At 40.9% G+C, this 20,361-nt stretch overlaps 1 protein-coding gene across 4 annotated transcripts in view; it reads right to left on the reverse strand.

Annotated features, from left to right (window-relative positions):
• The window catches only part of ANKFN1 (ankyrin repeat and fibronectin type III domain containing 1), a 107,799-nt gene that overhangs the window by 22,535 nt on the left and 64,903 nt on the right, over positions 1-20,361 (reverse strand). For all 4 annotated transcript variants that reach the window (XM_014878150.2, XM_088176408.1, XM_088176409.1 and 1 more), the window contains 7 exons: positions 15,530-15,627; positions 14,849-14,939; positions 11,527-11,634; positions 5,682-5,781; positions 4,406-4,538; positions 3,681-3,797; positions 239-454 (listed from right to left, as the gene is read on the reverse strand). In XM_014878150.2, the coding sequence (XP_014733636.1) occupies positions 239-454; positions 3,681-3,797; positions 4,406-4,538; positions 5,682-5,781; positions 11,527-11,634; positions 14,849-14,939; positions 15,530-15,627 (863 nt within the window). The remainder of the gene's footprint in view (positions 1-238; positions 455-3,680; positions 3,798-4,405; positions 4,539-5,681; positions 5,782-11,526; positions 11,635-14,848; positions 14,940-15,529; positions 15,628-20,361) is intronic.

The raw sequence follows: 20,361 nt of genomic DNA on the forward strand, positions 1-20,361 counted from the left end.
CTCTGCTAGGACTTTGAAGTAATTTCTTTAGAATGTCATGGATATTTTGCATATTAAGGATCTGATCCCAGACCCACTGGAAGTAATATAAGTCTTTGCTCTCAATGGGAGCCTTGCCATTAATTTTATTGGGCACTGGACTAAGGCCTGAAATTCTACAAAACGCTTCCAAAAATCAGGGCTCTGGCACAGGCTTTACAAAGGCAAATAACACACAGTAAGAGAAGCAAAGCACTACCTGGATTGTTATAAGCAAGATGTCTAATGCTGTTGGCTCCTCTGGAGTTGAAAGGGATTTCCTCTGGCTTTGTAGTTTGGATACCTGCATCCATTTGCCATTAAAAAATGAGTACAGACTCTCCACTTCTCTTACAGTAACTATCAGCATATTGCCATGTCGATCCTTGATTGGCTCATAAAAAACTCTGCCTAAGTTGTGAGTTCCCAGCAAATTCTAGAAAACAAATATAAAATGAAAGTTATGTGTCACATATCAGGAGAGCATTGTTTGAAACACAACTTTGTGCTCATTGACATCAGTCCTATTGATTTCACTAAGAATGAGACACTCTGTTTCTCCAACCCTTGCCTTACAGTTGTATCATTTAGTGACAAAAGGAAATGCTTTTCCTTAGGTTGTGCTTGTGGATTGAGTTGTGGATCCTCTGATGAATTTGGTCCAGTAGTGTTTACTCCAATGTTTAATGGAGAATCTCAGAGTTCTATTATGTCCCAATGCCTTCATAAAAGGCAGATTAATTCACCTATTTACTGCAAAGAAATCCACTTATTTAGGCCAAATTTCCTATTTTTTCCCAGTCATGTAAAGATGAAGGATGAAATTTTTGAAAGTACTCGTTGGTCTGCTGGTGATTCCTTTGATTTGAACTTACGTAAGAGCTGGGTGCTTATCTGAACCTTCCCAGAACCAAATGTCAGAGATCATATAAAATTCTTCCTCTTTCCCCAAATCATTCATAACAGACACTTTAAATATTTTTTTTGCTATGTTCATTAACTATAATCTCCATTCTCTGTTCTCAGTTTTTAAATTATTCAGATTATTTTCAGCAACAAAAGCAAGAGACCCTCATGTTTGTGCTGAATGTAAATAATTCTGGAGCTAAACTGTGGAGTGTGTTTGTGAAGCACAGGATTTCAAGAGAACACGAACCCTTTTACTTCAGATACCAAGAATGTGCTAGACAAAACAGGCAGAAACCAGCAAAACTACCAAGGCAAAGCTCTCCAGGAAAATATGTGAGGATTAAAGAAAAGTAATTTTAAAAGACTCCACATAAAATACATATTTTGGTTAAAATCCCTTTCTTCACACAGTAAGGCATCTGCTTATAGGTGCAAACACACTCAATCCAGTGACCAGCCACTGAAGAGATTCCCAGATGTCTAGAAGAAAAATGCCTAACATTTAAAATATGCTCATTACTTTGTGATTTTTCAAGAGATCTACAGTAAGCTGGATAGGGAGAAGGGTAGTGTAAAATGAAGACTTGAATCCACAATGAAGCACATTGTATCTTTAGGGAAGTGCTGTACATTAACTTAATGACATTGTAAACTGAGAAATTACACTGAAATTAATTATCTGCACTTAGCAGGCAATATTTACTTATCAACTTCAATATTATGAAATTGTTTATAAACTCTCAGAAGTCAGCACAATGCCTGGGTTTGGATGGCATAAGTTGTCGATTTTACCTTTGTGGATCTCTTTCCAGGGCAGACTGTTGGTGTCAATATAGCCCCTCTCTGCCTTTTTAAACAGCTCTGCCTTTTGGGGTTTGTCTCCTTCTCTGACTGACTCTGGGTGTCTTGAGTGCACATTTTTTGCTAATCCCTGTGTCTCCAGCTGGGCAGATCCTGGCAGTAGTACTTAGCCATTTAATTGTCATTAATCACTGCAGCATGTCAATGTGCCCAGATGAAAACAAACAGTTCTTTACTGTCACTGTGTTGTGAATGATATTCCAGCACAGGGAATGGGGGACCTACTAATATCAATATGAGACTAATTCATACCCTAAAAACGTTTTGTGTCTGCTTAGCTTGTTACCCCATCACTTGTGCTTTGTTTGCTTTAGTTGTCTGGTGGTAACAACAGGCAAAGTTGCAGTTCCTGTTGTCTCTGAATTTACTGATCTAGTCCCTGAGCAGCTGTGTCATCACTGATCTTTTCCATTCTGTCCTAAATTCCTGCAGAGTCAGTCTATTAACTGCCTCAATAAAAAGTATTCAACCATATAAACTTTATTGAGATCCTTCCACTCGTGGATCCCATTGGGCCACACACCATTAGAGGGTGGCAGCTGGTGACAATCTCTGTGTCCCTCAGGGGCCAAACAAACAGAACAGACATTTAGGGCAATGCACTTGGCAAAACTTCAGCAGGGCACCATATACACCACATGGGCACATTTGCTGTGTCTCTGTGTTTCAAGCTCTGCACTTTGCATCTCTGGGAACAAAGAAAGGCACGATGCACTGGGAATGTTGGGAATGTCCCAGTGCAGTTCTCTGTTCAAGGGGATCTGCATGGGGGGATGGACCTGAGCTAACCAAGTGTGTGCTACCTGAGCTGAGCCAACCCCACTGGCAGAATATCCAGCAGATATAGTTAAACCTTTCCCTACTGACAGCTCCAAGGACTGACAAGCAGCTGCTGCTTAACACAGGTGGTCCTCCAATAAAAGTGCAGCAGGCTGGCATTGATATATTTCGGGGCACTTTTGGGAAATCAGTCCAGACAGGTGGTTGCCCAGGAAGGCTGCTCTCCTGCACAGCATGCTCAGCAAAAGGTGTAAAACAAACCCCACATGCGTGTTGTTAACAATGGCCCCACAGTGTGTGGCTCTCCCAGCTGCTGCAGACCAGGTCATTGTGCTGACACAGCCCCTGGGGTGAGGTGTGGCCAGCACAGTGCCCAGCAATGGGGATCTGCAGGAATGCCAGGAGTGCACCACGGATTTTCTGGGAAGCTGTGCTGACTTCAACAAAAGAAGAAAGTGAGGCCTGGATATACTTTTTCTGTAACAACCATGCACATAGGTTTTTGAAAATGTATTTTCCCACAAAAGTAACTATTTTAATGAAAGTGTCTGCCTGCCATCTAGAGATTTCATGTTGTCAGGAAACCCAGCTTCAAAGCTTTACAATAAGGGTAGAAATGCTCTGCTGGAGAAAGTGTAATTTCTGTTTGCATCACTGAGACACAGAAGGATTTAAGTGACCTGTTCAGTACCACTCAGGTTGCATCTGTAGCAGACATTTGAATAGAACAGAGCTTAAATGCTTCATTAATAGATTAATGGCTAATAATGAATAGGCCTATAAGAGGCTTTTGAGCAGCAAATATTAGGATTATAACTTTGAATTCCCAATCTGCAAGCTCACAGGCTTCTCTGCGGTCATTATTTATCCGTTCATGTCTGTTTGTTTCTTCTTCTGTTTTTTTGGTTCTTTCTCTTATTTGTTTCCTTTTTTATTCCTTCTCTTAACTTTTAATGTAACTCCTTTCTTCCTGGCAGGAGAGGCTCAGTGCCTGATTTCCCTGGAGATGAGAATGCTGCTCCAAAGAACAGTCCTGGGGACAGCTGGCAGCTCTGTCCCTTGACGATCAGAAAGTCACTGAGCTAAGAGCCCCAAATACACCATGGACCCACCTGTAGCTGTGCTGCTGCTGAAAGCATCTTCTGCCTGGCCTGCAGTGCTGTGGATGAGGACACGGACACAGCCATGTTCTGCCTCAGCCACCTGATGTCATCCCACATGCAAGACAACTGCAAAAACACATCCACTTCAACCAGTTCTTGTTCTCAGCATTTGCAAAAGCAGAAGCGATATTAAAATGCATTCTGGACTTTTGGAAAAATCGGTAGATATTGCACATTTTGTGTTTCTGCAGATGGCAGTCAGCTGAGTGGATAAATGTGACACAGATAAACTCACACAGAAGGTGTTCTGTAAACATCATGAACCCGTTTCAATTGATTTTGGACTATTGCCAAAACTGATTTACTGTTTTTGTGGTATAAAAAAAGTAGTGTGAGCCAACTTGAGTGATGGCACAACCACAATACCAAATTTAAAACCCCTGGTTATTTCTTTAGGCTCTTGCTCTGAATGTCCATAAATCTGTAAGTTCCCACAGAGCAATCACTCATCTAGGATCATACCTTAAGAGTCAATTGTATCACTGTCAGTGGCCCAGCCAGGATTTAATCCACATGACTGGTTTGTGAAAATTGCCTTTAACATGAGTGATAAAACATTTTATCATTCAGCTTTTTAATGACACAATTTCATACACTGAGACTGATGAGCTAAGGCCTATGCATTGCTAGCAACAAATTTGCAGAAGCAATAGATGAAATTAGACTCCCATTACCTTTGTGAACCACAGGAAATCCTGCATAACTGAACTACTGTGAGAGTCATCGATTTCCACAATTGGGATTTGATCTTCATTGGTTACTAACAAATTGTCTTTGTAAAAAAGTATAACAGATAAGTAGAGTCCCCTAGAGAGAGAAGGAAACACTATCAAACACCTTTCATGTCTATTCACATCCAAGCCAAATTTAATCAAAGAATCATAGATGTTAAGTTCTGAGGAGACAAAGTGAATCATCTGGTCTAAACTTCTGTGTAATATAAAGTCATGCAACTTCAGTCAGTGAATTCTGAAAAAATATTTGGGAAGTTCATCACTTTAGATGATGTGAGACTACATGAGTCTCACATCTGAAGAGATTATGGATCTGTGCAAGCCACTGACATCACTTTCAGTGAGAATTTTGCCAGAGTACACAGTACACAGTGGAGGCCTTATGCCCTTTAGAAATCAGAAATTTTACTAAAACTTATAATTAATGTGCTTAGTTCTGCCCTCCTGTACTTCAGAGCAAATCTGAAATAACTCATTTGAAATCAGGTGGGTGATTATGGATTTACATTGGTATAATTGAGAGTAATTTGGCCAACATATCTTCAAACCTGTTTATAGACGTAATCCCTTTCAATATTTACCCTCACAATTAATACATATGTTAATTAGTTACTGCAGGGAATTTAAAGACTCTGGAGAGCTCTTCTGAAAGAATCAAACACTTACCAAAATACAAAGAAAAAGCAAATTGAACACTCTGGGCAATGGAAGAAGAAATAATCCAGAATAAGCAGCTTCCATTTGCTAAAACAAATTATCAGGGCTGAGAGTTGGGTCACAGTGGGCTGCAAACCCAGCTGGGGATGTCAGAGATTCCTACGTGTGCAGCTTGCTGCAAATGTTGTCTGAGCTCTGTGCTTTATATTATGAATGAATAAATGCCATAGTTCCATTAATGAGCAGCATCAGAGGCAGTGCTTTCAAACAGCTCAGTAGCTGCACTTCGCGTTTGCACGGAGTATTTCACTCTGTAACAATTTGAATCCACTTCCAAAAGTAACAAGGAAAAAATTCTATTGATTTCAGTAGGAGCTGGAGCACTTTTTCCTGTGGGCTGCAGCAGTCTTACACGTCTGTGATTTTATCAGCTCATTCTGACTAATTGCTGTCTCATCAGTAGTGGCATATTCACACATATTTCTAAGGTGCTTTTCTCTAATACAGAACAACAAGTGCCAAAATTCAGAATGTCTTGAACATAGATGGAATCACGAACCGTTTCAGAGTCTTCACAAACTTGTTTGATGAATGGAAAAGGTGCTTCAGGCTTCTGGAAACCGATTGCTTGCGACCAGCATTTTGTAATTTAGAACTTTCTGAAATAGGAAAAAGAAGCAAACCCAACACAGCTCTTAAATTTCAGTTAGTGTCTCATAAAAACCCTTTGTTTCTTGAACCACAGTACTAAATTTCAGTCGGTGCCCATTACATTCCTCTCAAAAGACAACATTCAGAAAGATGCTCAAATGCAACCCTTTGATGGTGTTTTCATTAACTTAGTGATACACAGCAGCAGGCAATTTCCTTACTTGCTGCAAACTCAGAAAGATAAAGCTGTTTTGCTCTGAGGCAAGCTTCAACCAGCCCTACACACTCATAATGCCCAGAAAGGATGGGAATTTTGCAAGTGGTCTCAGAAACCCGAGAAGGGATTTGAACATTACAACATTTTAGGGTGTTGTAATTTCTAAATTTCTTACCACATGTAGCTTAAGTTTCTAAGAAGTGAATGATTGGTGCCCTGGCTGACACTGACATCCCAGCATCAACAGTGTAACCTAAGGAAAAGCTTTAAGGAGACAAGATTATCCCTCATCTTTCTGTATGTCACATTAAATTCATCTTCTGTTGCTTGGATTTTTTTCTCCATCACAACAAATTCCACTCATGTTGCCTCAGAGCTTCCAGTTACCTTTGCTCCCTGGTGATCTGGAGTCCAAGGAAGAGGTGTTAAACTCTTCTGTTCACTTCATGTCAAAGCTGCTGTGTGCCTGCCAGCATCTCTGGGCCAGCTCTCCAATAGAAGAATTTTATAAAATTGTCCCAGTGTTCTAAGAAAATACTGTTAAGTTGTTATACATTGCATTCTTTTTCACTTTGATGAATTTGACTTAATGTCTTCCCTTCTCTCATGCATGGCCTTGTGAGCCAAGGAAATATCTTCCCATGGGCATTGAAAGCCATGAGTTCTGTGTAACAGCTGTGAACACCTGTGAGCAGGTTTGGAGGGGACACCAAGAGATGGCAGTCAGGGACAGGAGGGACTTTATAATTTGAAAACAATGGGCATTTAACACTGACTTATTTATTTATTTATTTATTTATTTATTTTTATTGTTGTTGGTCTTTTTTTTTTTTGCAATGTCTGTGCTGTTTAATGCTGTTGTAAGAGAAACAGCAGAGATACTTCGAAAAATAGAGTAAATTATTCAGATACTTGCTGTGATATGAAAAGAAAGACAAAACAAAAAATGGCGCTGTGAAAGCACATCTCACTTTTCCAGGATCTGTTTATTTGGATGAAGCATGGATCCTCATCCAGACTGAAGTGTGAAACATTTTGAGGGACACCCTTCTCCAGTGGGAAAAAACCATGACTCATGGAGAGCCACTTGCTGAAAGCTGCTGAGGTGTTCTCAGAGCATTCCCCACTTACCTCTGGTGCAGAATAGGAGGTGCCTGTCTGTGTCTCCCTGGTGAGATCTAATTTTGAATATTTGAAGAACATCTAAATTTGCTGTTTTCACAACCCCATCTGTGGAAGTGCTCGGCATACTTTAAATGATGAATAAATTTGCACCACGATTGGCACATTGAAAGGCCCAGCAAGCAGACACATTGTTAGCAATAATTACTGCTCTGTGGAACAGCGAGTACAAAGAGAACAAGGTTCTGTTGGGGGTGAAATCATACAGTTCAGATGTATGAGACTTATTAAATCATCAAACCCATTGTCTTTCCAGTGCAAACTTGTTCTCCATGGCATATTCTCCAATGCACTCCTCAGCTTAAACAGGCTCATCCAAATCCATGACTACTCCTTTGTTTTCTTCTCCTTCTAAAAATATTCTTTTGTATTTCCATCCATATCTCCTCAGATAACAGTTATTTTACTGTGAACCTTTTTCAGTGTATTGCAGTAATGTAAACCAAATGCTACATGAAAACTCCTGTCTTACTCTTTCCTTCTTCAGATCAATTTAAGAATATAAATTTCATTCTGATTATTTTGTTCTGTATTCCTTCCGTCTATAAAGAGGGAATGGAGGAGGAAATTACTGAAGGCAAAGCAACATAATTTTGTATAAAACACCCAGAGACTGCAGCATTAAAATAAGAGGGCACATTACAAGTGAAATATATGTTATTGGTCTATTCAGTGGTTTGGGTTTAGTCCACAGCTTTGCAGAAGCCAACAGCAAAAGAATTAATGTAAAACTAGATGGAGACTGTAAACTCTCCTATATTGCTATTTACTTTTGTTTTACAATATTGTGTGTCTAGAAGCCAGAAAACATGGAGCTGAGATTAGAGGATAATTTGGATCTGCAGGAAATGGAACTTTGTCTGTTACTTAATTAACTAATAAATAACATAGAGCAACCTTCATGGAAAAGCACCAGGAGCAACACAGTAAGTTTATATTAACAAATGATACAGCAATTGAGCTGTGAGCTCTTTTAATGGAAGCCTGGGAGTGAGCACATAGCATCCAAGATGGGAGAATTTCCAGTGATTAGATTTAGATCAGAAGCATTCAAACCTGGACTCAAATAGGCAATTAAATAAAAAGGTGTATTTATGACATTGGCAGCCTTTCTCTTCAAAGGTAGAGGGGTACAAATATTTCTTTGCAGTTTTTTGTGTAAATACAAGCCATACTTAAAAGCAACCTCTTGGAAGAACAAGAACCACATTTCCCCCTCAAGCTTTTGTGCATCTGGGGTCTCTTCTTAAATTCCCAACCTGAGCTTCTCAGTCTATAGCTGGGTTCTCAACTCTAGTTTTGCATATTCTCACAAAGAATTATAATCAAAACATCTTAAATGCCTTGTGGTATCAGAGATCCCTCTCTTTGCTAAATGCAATTAAAACTATGGGCTCTGCTAGTGAATCAAATTAAAATGAGAACATTCTTATTTCACCTCTGACTTGTCTAGTAAAATACATTTCAACTGAATTTCAGAAGGAAAATATCTGGTAAGAATTCTACTGAAGAGTTGGGTTCCTTTCTTAATGAAGTGTCACACAATTACTTAATCCACTTTGAATTGTTTAGAAAGAAAGATCTACAAGAAAAAAAATACTTAAAAAATATATTTGAAGTGTTGCCAGGATATACAATTGTAGTAACTCAGTTATGATAGTCTGTAGCATGATATTATGAAGACAAATGGATGACTGTTATTTGTAATCATCAGGGTTTTCCAGAAGATTAAACATATGAAAGCAAAGCTTCCTAAGTAATTCCCTAGGAGATTTCATCATATCACAGAGCAGGTTCAAAAGCAACAGCTGATCTAATTCCAAAAGCTCTTAAACTCACTGTACATTCCAGTGTGTTCTTCCTGGTATTTTTGTAAGCTTGTTTTCTCCAGCCCCTGCAATGCAAAGCCCAGGGCAAAAGGCAGAGCCTGAATGAACAGACTTGGCCAAAGGATCTGCCTGGAATGTGGGCAATGTCCCCTCCCAGATCCTGCAGGAGTGGCAGCACACAGCCTCGTCCTCCAGCTCCTCTGGTTCTGAGGCTTTTTCCTGCGTTGTTCAGATAATCTCAGAGCATTTCCATTGAGTCCTCTCAGTTTTCTCCACCTTTCTGTCACTCCTGCTGTGCCCTGGGCCAGCCCGAGCAGCACATCCCACACAGGAATCCCTTGGGAACAACCAGGACACCAGGTCTGGTCCCAGCTCTGCTCCCCTGAGCTCGAATTCGTGCAGAGCCTGGTTCTGCTTCCACAGCTCATCAGATTCAAGGATCTTCCTCAAACCCTGTCCAGCTCTTTAGTGACAGCTCTACCACAGATGGGGCAAACAGAGGTCACAGGATTGGCATTATCCAGAATGTGGTAAAGGGAGTCATGGCAAAGGACAGAAAAATGCCTGGGCAGGTCCAGCCCCTGTGTAAACAGCAGGGCCAGGCTGACTTCCACCCTGTTAGTCAATCATGATAATTACATTAATTAAGACTAGAGATCAAGCCTCTGTATTACATGAAATGAAAGCTGTTATTTGGGGTTTTCATATACAGTATCTTGATCAAACTCCTCAGATTCCACTGAGGTTGATAAATCCCAGAATAAAATTTCTGAGTCAAAGTGACATCATAATTCTTATTTTTCCTGCAAACTTTGTTTTGATTTCTTACTGAATTAGTGAAATAAAAGGGGCTGATATCATCATCTATTTAAGGCAAGTTCCAAAGGTTCTCCTATGATGATGCCATGCTGATTTATCCAAAATATACTACTGTGTAATGCTAGCATTACAAGCAATTATGAGATTTTTATTTGGTTGGAGGCAAGGGTGTTGTTCAAGCTGACTCCACAGTGTGGTACGCCCCATGTGAGGTCCCACAGCCTTTCAAGCATAGAAGAAAATGTTCTGATCTAAACACATTTTCTGTATTGTTATTTATTATTCAAGGAAAAGGTGCTAGGAAGTCAACAACGGAGCTGCCTGTGCTCCGTTTTGAGACTGGGGTTAATTTCAGGAGAAGTGGAATTTTATAAGAACCAGGCACTGGTGTCAGAATGTCAAAAGGAGCAATTTTCTGCATGATGTTTATAACTGCTTCTGTTCTGGGCTGCTACGTCAGTAAAACAATTTATACTAATAATATTTTCAGATGTTCCATCACTTACTCTCTGTTGATGGAAAGGTGGCCTGAAAGAGCTGAGATAGGCACTAACTCCAGAGAGGAAAATCTGTACCACGAAAAAAGCCTTCTTTAATAACACAAAAAGCCATGTAAGAGATAGAATATATCATCTGTATTTTCAGTACCAAGACCACCTGCAAGTGATAATATTTGCATGAATTTTAATTAGAGAAGCAACATTTTCTTGCAATATCTCCTTTCCCTTTCCAAGCATCATAGATGAATAGTTTAAGTTGCTATGGTTACAATGGGTTGTGTCAGACCGTGGATCAGTGTGATGGTTACAAATTTGCATGTAAAGAACAAAGTCTGCATCTTCTAATTTCAGCCAGGTGATTTTAGCTCGAAGTATTTCTATGATTTTAAATTAATTATATCAATATAAATCAAAATGATACCAAAATAAAATCAACATAGCAGTCATACTAGGTGAAGAAAAATGAAAACTTCATGATAGTTTAACTTTTCCATTCAAAGTAAATCCCTTTGCAATGAAGCATTATTCCAGTTAGAAGTTTATTTTAAGAAAATAAATAGTACTTTTCAACAACCTGTATAGAAGAGGAGTTTTTATATAGGCACTAAAAAGAATGCCAAGCTGCTGCCTTGGCTCTTGAGCTATTAAAGGCACAGTCTGTTTCTCATGAATGAAGATTGGCTGAGATTTGAACTCTCTCCTAGTTTTGATCCATTCTGTTTTGAAATGTAGCAATCTTATCTTCCCATTGCATTGTGCAAGTATTTTTCATTATGGATTGGCATGACATCCACTTAGTGTCTTCCATTTGGAGGCAGCCAGTTCCTCCCTTTTGATCCAAACCAGTTGTTAACTGTCTGAAGTATTTCTTTATATGAAAAAATAAAAAAGCCATCCTTGAAACACTTTAGTGGAATCCTGTGTGAAACTAATTTGTCGGGGAAAACAAATCAATAGGTGTGTAGGGTACAGAGGGAGGAAGCCTGTGCCTCTGTGTGTGCACATTGCAGCCCTCAGATGTTTTCATCCAACTAATTTCAAGGGTTAAGAGCGAGATGGTGTGCTAAAGTGATTCCAGATGGGCCAATATTAATATCTTTCTTTTCCTGATGAATGAGAAGGTATGACCTAGTTAGAAAACTGCTAAAATTACAGGCGCCACAGAGGCTTCAGCTGGTGCCCTACCACATAGATATTTATCCTTACCTCTGCAGTTATAGTGCTGATGAGCTGCTCGAACCTGCTGAAGGAGGCGTTCCAGGGCCTCCGTGTGTCCCCTGTGCCGAGGCTCTCTTCCACTGCAGTCTTTCCAGTCTATTGAACAAAGGAAATAAACAGAAATGAAACACAAAGGTGCAGGAGAGGGTCTAAAAATATTTTCTTGCCTCTGGTACTTCTCGGCTCTAGAGGAGTTTTACATCTCGGCAGTCAAGAGTCATTTTTTAAGTCTGTTTTTACTGAGTTTTCTTTGCCTTGTGCCAGCTGGGTAATTAGTCATAATGATTATTAACAAAGAGCTCACAAGCAGCTCTGAGAAGCTCCTGTGGTGGCTGAATGGACCGTGGCTATTTCTCTCCATGAATGGGCTCTGGGGCTGCAGGCAGGGCTGTCCCTCCCCAAGGTCACACAATGTCCTCCTGCCACTCCTGCCCACGCCAGGACGCTCCACAACTCGCCTACAAAGCAGAGAATGAACATCTTCCTACACCCAGAGCCTGCCCTGCAGCCAGAGAAACACGCTGGGAGTGAAATCACTTCTGGAGATCTGCCCCCAGACAGAGCCTGAACAAACCCTGCAGTTGCTGCCCTGGAGCCCATGGGCTGCTCAGCACTGCACTCCTGAGGCAAAAACCTGCTGTGTTTGTCCTGCACACCTCCAGCCTCCCACAGGCTTTGTTTTCATTCACTTGCTGCTAAAGAGAATCTCAGTCTTCATGTTAAAAAAACTGAACTCATCACAAATAGGAAGAAACTGTGTGTATCAGAAAGGAGCTCTTTAATTCCAGACTTGGCTATTTTCATACTTTGATTGTAATGAGAAAAGTGCATTGAACCCATTTCCTGGCCCAAAGGAATGGTGGATCAAGGTATTAAGAGATCTGTCTGCACAGGAGACATGCTCCCATCTTGCTGGCACAGAGGCTCATAGCCACCAGCAGTTTGCTCACTCACTAAATATACAGATCCAGTTTCTAGTGCAAGTTTGGAGTCAAGCATTCCTTCCAATGGGCTCACTATGCCAGGGATATAAATACCTGTTTATTTACATTTAGTGTAGCAGCCAGAGTAAGCCCCATGAAAGGCTGGAAAGAGAAGACATTTGGTATCCTGATAGCCTGTGGGCAGTGTGACAGCTGCAGAGGGGCTGTCCTGTGTGCTCTGTGCTACTGCAGATATCAGGGCCAGCTGCATTTACTGCTCTGTGTGGGGAAAATGTCCTTAGAGCTCCTGTGAGCAGCCAGGAGAGACCAACTGGAACTCACCAGTCTCAGAGTGTTTGGTGTTATCAGACTGGTAGAGTTTCAAACAGCCTCGTGATTTCCAAACTTTTTGAACCTCCAGATTGCTGACTACTTAGAAACAACACAGAAACCAGACTGGCTTCCCCTCATTTTCCATCACTCACCTGCTAATGAATAAACCTTGAAATATTTCTGTCTACTGGGATTTCACAGAGAAGCTGCACAACATTGGCCACCACTTTCCAGGCTGCTGCTGTGTGTGGGTGGGGAATAACAGGGGGACAGTGGCAAGTGCTCACTGTCACCACACACAGACATCTCCAAGACTGTCACCAGCCTTGGATGCTCTGGGATTGGACTGGATCAATGTCAGGCCCTGAAGCTTTCCTTTCCCTTGCATATTCTTGTGGCTGCTGTTACAGACAGCATTAATGTATTCCCATTTAAATTTTAGCTCAGGGCCATATTTTGTTATGCAGCACTGGTGTAAAGTCAGCTTGCTGCTTCCTTGCCAAGCACAAATCTAGTGCTTTTCAAAACCAGTGGTGAAGGCAGTCATGTGAATAGGGAAGTTCTGCCCCCAGTAACTGCAATGGTAAATAACATCCTGCCTCTCTAATGTGAGTATTACTTAGTGAAAAGATTTGCATTTAGGCTCTGCTGGTCTTACTATAAAGCTTGAGCATGTGTCCCTAAACCCAGCAATTTTTTGTACTCTTAACACCCTGAGATATTGTGCAAGGGGAATGAACAGAATTCTCTCCACAGCTTTTGTGCTGATCCACTGAAATCTGCAGGGAGATTTCCTTCACAGCCCAAAACTTTGGAACTGGCACATGATGTCAGATATCAGAAGGTTCATAGTGGGGGCTAAAAGGGAAGACCATGCAATATGCTGAAAGCAAAATTCACATCATACACAGTTGCAGTCTTAAATACCACCTGTCTTGCCAGGAGTGCTCCTTTCTTGGGGATATTTGGCTGAATAACTGGCAGCTACTGTGAAAGAATCTATCCCCCAGCTGATGTAAATTTTGGGTTTCTGGGGCCAAGTCCTGTGTAGTTACACCTGCCTATAGTCAAGGTAATTGCATATCACCAAGTTATTCAGTTATCCACAGAAAATTTTCCCCATGCTTGTAGCCCATTTTCATTCTCAAGCAGAATATTTCTTTAGCCTAGTTCTGATATTGTTCTGGAGAAAACACAAGAACAAAATTGAAGCAAAATGGGACAATGGTAATGCAAAAGCCTTATTTATCCAACCCTCCTTATTATGACTACTGAGAGTAGGTACAGCTTGTTATATTTTTTCACATTAGCATGCAAGGTTATTAAATTGTTACATTAGCCTAATAAAAACTAGTGTTAATGCAATAAAAAGAAAAGTCCCACTTTACTGCATTAATCAATATAAGGGGAGCTGTAATACACTGAGCCAGTTTGGCAGGAAACACTAAGTCTGGGAAAGCAACTAACAATACAATGTGATTATAATAGATTAAAAATTACAAATGACAAATCATAGCCCTAATGGAGTTTGAGAAGGCTTGTCAGAGGCTGGAAGAGGAAGAAAGGCTTTTGGATATTTCTGGAACATTTACAGGCTACATCCTACCACCATGTGTGTCCACACTGGAGTATTTTATGTACAGGACACTGTGAGAATGGTCCAGTGAATGGCATCTGTAATGCTACAAGGTAAAACATAAAACTACATGAGATACATGTAAGTGCTTTGCTTCTAGCAGCTCAGAACCAGGTTTTGATCCATTCATGTACTGTAAAATGAAGTTCCACATATCAGAACTCTCCTAAGAGAAATGGAGATTAAAATATTTCTAATTTGTTTAAGTGTTAATGACTAGAAAACAATTTTCTGTCAAAGGACTGGAGAAGAATAAAAGCTGAGACATAAATACATATAAATTATTAGTTTTCTTATTTTTAGGGGGTTGGAAGGAGTTGATGTTTATGATTTTTTTTCCCTCCTAGATGACATGACAATTACATTGTGAACTCCAACATCACTTAGAAAACTGTGAGGGCAGACAAACCCAACTCACTCGAAGGAGAAGCATATTCAGGAGTAGATTTGCGTGGAGGCCCCCATCCTCTCATGTTGTATGCTGAGACACGGACAAAGTATCTCTGACCCTGCAAATGGAAACAACTGGAGTCAAAACTATCACTGGATTCAAAATCTTGGCTGTAACAACTGCAAAGCAGTGCCTCAGAAATATTTTTTTTTCAGTGAGAAACTTAAATAGTTTTAATAATTTAAATGCACCATGATAGATTGAAAAATACAACCAAGATTTGAGGACAAGATTTGAGACACAGTTCTGTTTGGTGTAAAATAGATATACAAAGACAACAAAAATGAGAATGATTGCCATCCACATGTGGATTTCTGGAAGAAGGAGAAGAGAAAGAATTGTTATTTGAGGTATTGGTCATCAGTCTAGATGAACCTTTCTCAAGAGCCTTTGATCTGCACTGATTATCCCATGATCCAGAAAACAGCAGCTTTTGTTCCAGTCTTTCCCAATTTCTCCTGGGAATGGCAAGTCAAAAAGTGGTTCTATTCCTTTGTGACTTTTGGATAATGGTTACCAACCGTGCTCAATCACTGGAACATGCTGCTACAACAAAGATTTCCGAGGGGTGGTGATGCAAACTCTCATGTCTTTGTATCACTGTGGGGATTGGGCCATCGAGGTCTAAATGAGTCCTCTGGAACTCACCGTCCTGAGACCTGTGATGGAGCACCTCAAAGAGTGAAGATTATCCAGAATTATTTCACCAGCCAAAGGAGAAAAGTCTTCTGAAGAGCTCCATTCCACTAGAAACAAATAGCAGGAGAAAATCAAGTCAGGTACCAGTCCAAGCAAAGAAGTCAAAGGATTTGAATCACTCACAGGTTAACTTTTCTCTTAGCAGTTTCCCAGTCCATGTGGATACTAAAAGTCTTACAGTAATGTATAGCAAGTACACAGTAATTAAATTATATCTCTGTGTATGGGAGACAAAACCAAAATATTGTTCAAAAGCTTGTCAGGAAAGAATGCTTAAAAATAGACTGCAATACAAATTACTTTGAGTCACCATTGCCCTCATTTAAACAATTTCCTTTTAAAGACAGAGAAGCAGTGGAAAAGAGAAGGTGAAGGAATTGGACCTGTTAATGCCATTTGGCAGTTTATACATCCTTACCAACAAAGAGCCCAGCCTTGCACTGGATCTGCACAGGTGGGCATGGGCAGAGCCCTTTTGGCTCCTCAGGCCCACAGACTGCCCTTGGCTAATCTGTACAGAAATATTCTCCTTGCACCAGACTCTCCCTGGTGCCTCATGGTTGGTTTCAGTGGTTCTGGCTCTCCTGGCCACTGCTGCTGCTCTGGTCCCTGCAATTTCAGAGCTCCCCCAGGACATGGTAAGCTGTATTCACTTTTGGAGGGGTCTGAGTGCTGCTGGGCTGACAGAGCCCTCCCATCTTTCCTTCATTTATTGGGCACCTTCACCAAAGTGCTCCTGGCACTGCTGTTCCTGCTGAGCTCGGGGCTTATGGAATCAGCTGTCCTGCTGTCCACACTCCTCCTCAGTACCTGCAAAAATTATTGTTCATATAAAATCGTATTGAGCAGACTATGAAATACTACTGGATGATTTAAAGAATATGTGCAAGTGAGGGATGGATGGCTGCAGGCAGGAAACCAGTCCTTTTTCTTAAATTATTAATGAGAGGTGCCATCCTGGTTAATCCTGGAGTCATACCTCAGGGATTTAGTGACTTGTACCTTCAGAGTCAAACTTCCAGGAAAATCTATTAAAACCATAGTGAAATTAATCTCTTGGATTATTCTACAGTAGAAACTCATGAATTTCCTGGATTTACACCAAAGAATCCAATATAAAGCTTTCCTTTATTTCCTAAAAACTCTTAACAGAATAGTTTTTAGACACTTTGTTTGTATATTCCTTAGTATTGGAGCTGATAATTTCGAATAGATCAGAGGATGTAGGTATTCTAATTTCAACATGTGGAATTTTCATCCTCTGGCAGTGTCACACTGGTATTTTCACGTTAAAAGAAAACGGCTTCAGAGAATTTCTTGTTCAGCATATACAACATTTAACTGCCAACACATTTTTCTGAAACAGCCAAGTATCAATAGCACAACTCATTTTCCCTTCTCCCCTAATCGCTCCTTTTCTATGATTGCAGTTTGTGAATGCACAGCATGCTCTGCAACATTTTTGTGTTTGCTGCAATGAAAAGAAGATTGGTTTTTTTATATTCTCATTGAATTTTTTTCACTGTGTATTTTTCTAGTTTTCCACGGGTTTTAAATACCTAATTACTGTCACCTTTAGTGGAAGCTATCTCTGCACATTAGCAGGAAAATGTAGAGGCTGTTGCAGTACTGTATTGTAGGGGTTTGTTGACAGTTTAATTATAGGAATACTTAAAAGTAACCTTGAACTTGATGGCCTGTCAGAGTTTCCATTGTAAACCATGATTTTCAAGGTTTCTAACTCCACTTGTATTAAATCACTGTAGACACTGTGCACATGCTGCAGACTTAGACATGTTTTCTGTTTTCCAGAAGGAGAAACCAGAAGGAGAAGCCATGTTCAGACTGAACGTGTTGTCAACAGGCTTGCAGTCACTTCAGACACCATTTTTCTTTTCAAGGATTCATGCCAAGCCAGACAGTGTCACCCAGGACAGGTTCTGCCAGCAAATCCTGCCTTCACTGGAATCCCCAGGAGTGTCCTGCTCCAAGACAGGGGCAGGGCTTGGGTCACACTTCAGGCAGCACAAAGCAAAAGCCAAAGGTGACACAAGTAGCCCTAAGTGGCTTTTGATCTTCCCAATTTTTAACTGTTCTATGGACTGGAGGGTGCCCAGACATAAATTGATACTTTGAGAGGTGTATTTAAATCTGGGTAGTTCATACCCAAATAAACACTGCAGCCCTGCCCTTGATGTCCCCTTCCACTTGCATTTGGCATTTAGAGGAGTGCTCCCAATATTTAGAGATGTCTGAAGAGGAGTTAATGCCTTAATCTGAGCAGGGCTGCAACCCTGCGTGTCTGTAAGCCTGTGGCCAGCAGGAACACCACAGTGCTGGTGCTGTGACGAGCAGCAGCACGGCAGCTTGTTCTCAGAAATAATCCAAGACTGCTGAGTTCGGCGAGAGAGGCTGAGTTTCCAAGGGGAGAACAGGCTGACGTGGCCCTCAAAGCCATCTCAGGAGCAGCAGGGAAGTCTGAGAGGTTTTGTGATGGTCAGTCCCAGGGCTTTGCTGTGATCTGCAGGGCAAGCTGCTGCCCCAGCTGGGGTCAGTGAGCCCCTGTGTGCTGGGTGACCCTGGCATGTCCCAGCCCCTCCAGGGACAGCGACTCCCTGGCAGAGTCACCGAGTGCTTGTCCTGCCATGAGGTGCTGGGGGTGCACCCCTGGGTGCCCCCTGATCCCCCACCATCCCCTCCTTCACTGCCTGCCAGGCTGTGCCTCTCCTTATGCAGCCACCAATGCCAGCATTTCCCCTTTTTTTAGCTTGGCCAGTGGTGGCTGAGCCCCATGGAACTGAAACACTGGAATATGATATTAGCTTGTGGATCAGGTTATGGTTGTCATGGTTGAGAACCCTCCTTTTAAGGGGTATTTACCTAACAAGATGGTGTATCCAAAGTGACTCAAAACTTAATTTTCAAATATATTTATTTTAAAACCTCACTTTTGGAAAAAAACCCGTCCCCCAGTTTCAATAAAAATTTCCATAACTGAAAAATAAATATTTTTTCAACAGCTGTGTTGGAATAGTGCCTTCTTTTCCCCCTCATTTCAAAGTATATCTGTCATAAAGAAACTCATAACAAGTTTCAGAATTTTCTTGCTTACTTATAATTTTAACAAACTTCTTTCCTCCCATGATTTTATTGATTCAAGTGAGAAAAGATGACATGATACAGCTTTAAAGAAATTCAAATCTACAGAAATAATTTATCCCTTAGGTTTATATCTCCTGCTCTGCATTACCGGTTTTCAGCTCCCTACTGTAATGGTCATCTAAAAATAATACATAATATTCTGCTACACGGATTCATTGGGCTAGAAACCTCCTAGCAGAACATGGATAGCAGTTTTCCTATTTAATAGAAGTGAAAATGAAGTAAGGAATGGTAGAGCACCTTGTTCAGTCAACAGGCCCCAAAACAAGGGCAAAATCCATGTATTAGGCCAGTGTTACTTTGTGGGATGTTTGCAGCTCTTCCTGCTACCAATACAAAGCCACTCATCCACCCTGGTGATGAATCTGCACCTAAAAATTATGTAATCTGTGCATGAGCAACCCATCGTGAAGATTTAGCTTAATCTTTGCCTCCTTTGTGAGAGAGAGAGAGCAAACAGCAATTTCCAACCATTTGTGTCACGTTGGAGTCCTTGGGACTTTAAGAAGGAACAAAAGGCTGCCTCACCTCAGCACGTAAATGCTGAATTATAAACATGCTCGGGTATAGAAGGCTGAGGATGAAGAGGGTCCTTTATAAGAGCCCAGGAACAGGAGCTGGTCTTGTAGACTGCACCAACTGTGCTGTAAAGGACCTGAAAGCTGTTGGGTGAATTAAGGATGGAGCATGTTCCAGTCCTGTTCTGAACACCCCAAAGGGCTGCTTTGTTGTGAACGCTGAATGTCTTTGCTGTTGCGGCTTTCCATCTGACACTTCATGTTATGTCAGAGCAGGGCTTTTTTGTGTGTTTAATATATTGGTGACTATGTGTTTTAATGAAGGTGCCCTGTATTCCAGAGCTAGCAAATGCACGATGTGTTGCTGCGGTCGCCAAGATAAGTAGTAATTTTTAAATAAACAGCAGTATAAACAGTTACATAAAACTCATGTAAATTGCTGGCACATAATTTTAGACTGGCTTAAGTTATGTAACTTACTTGTGGCCAAGTTTTTTTTTTTTTCCTGCCTTTTTTTTTTTTTAATATTCAATTGAATTGAATTGAATATTCAATTCACTCACTTTAAAATAAAGGGAGAAGTTTATTTTCACCTGTTACTTTTCCACTCACAATCTTTCTGTTATACTGAGCATGCCTTTAACAGCTTATCAGAGAGGTGGACAGACAGATAAAGGGCAAAGGGAAGACACAAACCCCCTCCTGACCCTATTGTAGATTCATTCAGGAAAGCACCTCCTCCTGAGTCAAGTAAATAGCCTGAGCCACAGTAGAATTTGTTTCTTGTCTTGACATTTGTTTTTCCTTGCACTTAAATTACTGAATTGCTGAGTATATTAATTAGATCGAGGGACAGGAGTTCTGTTGCTGCTTGTTGGGGTGTGCAGAGCAGTGTATGAATCTGGAATTCTGGATTTTATTCCTGCATTTGCCACGGACTTGCTGAGTGACCTTGGGCAGTGCATTCTGCCACTCCAGCTTTGAAGGCAGGCTTGAACAGCAAAGGTTCTGTCTCCTTCCCCTCCTCCCATGTCCAGGCCCTGGGCTCATGGTGGTCTTATCTTTTGTTTCCAAGGGCCTCCCAACAAATAATTGTGTTAT

The sequence above is a fragment of the Sturnus vulgaris genome, chromosome 20, assembly GCF_052056855.1.
Source record: "Sturnus vulgaris isolate bStuVul1 chromosome 20, bStuVul1.hap1, whole genome shotgun sequence".
Classification (NCBI taxonomy): domain Eukaryota; kingdom Metazoa; phylum Chordata; class Aves; order Passeriformes; family Sturnidae; genus Sturnus; species Sturnus vulgaris.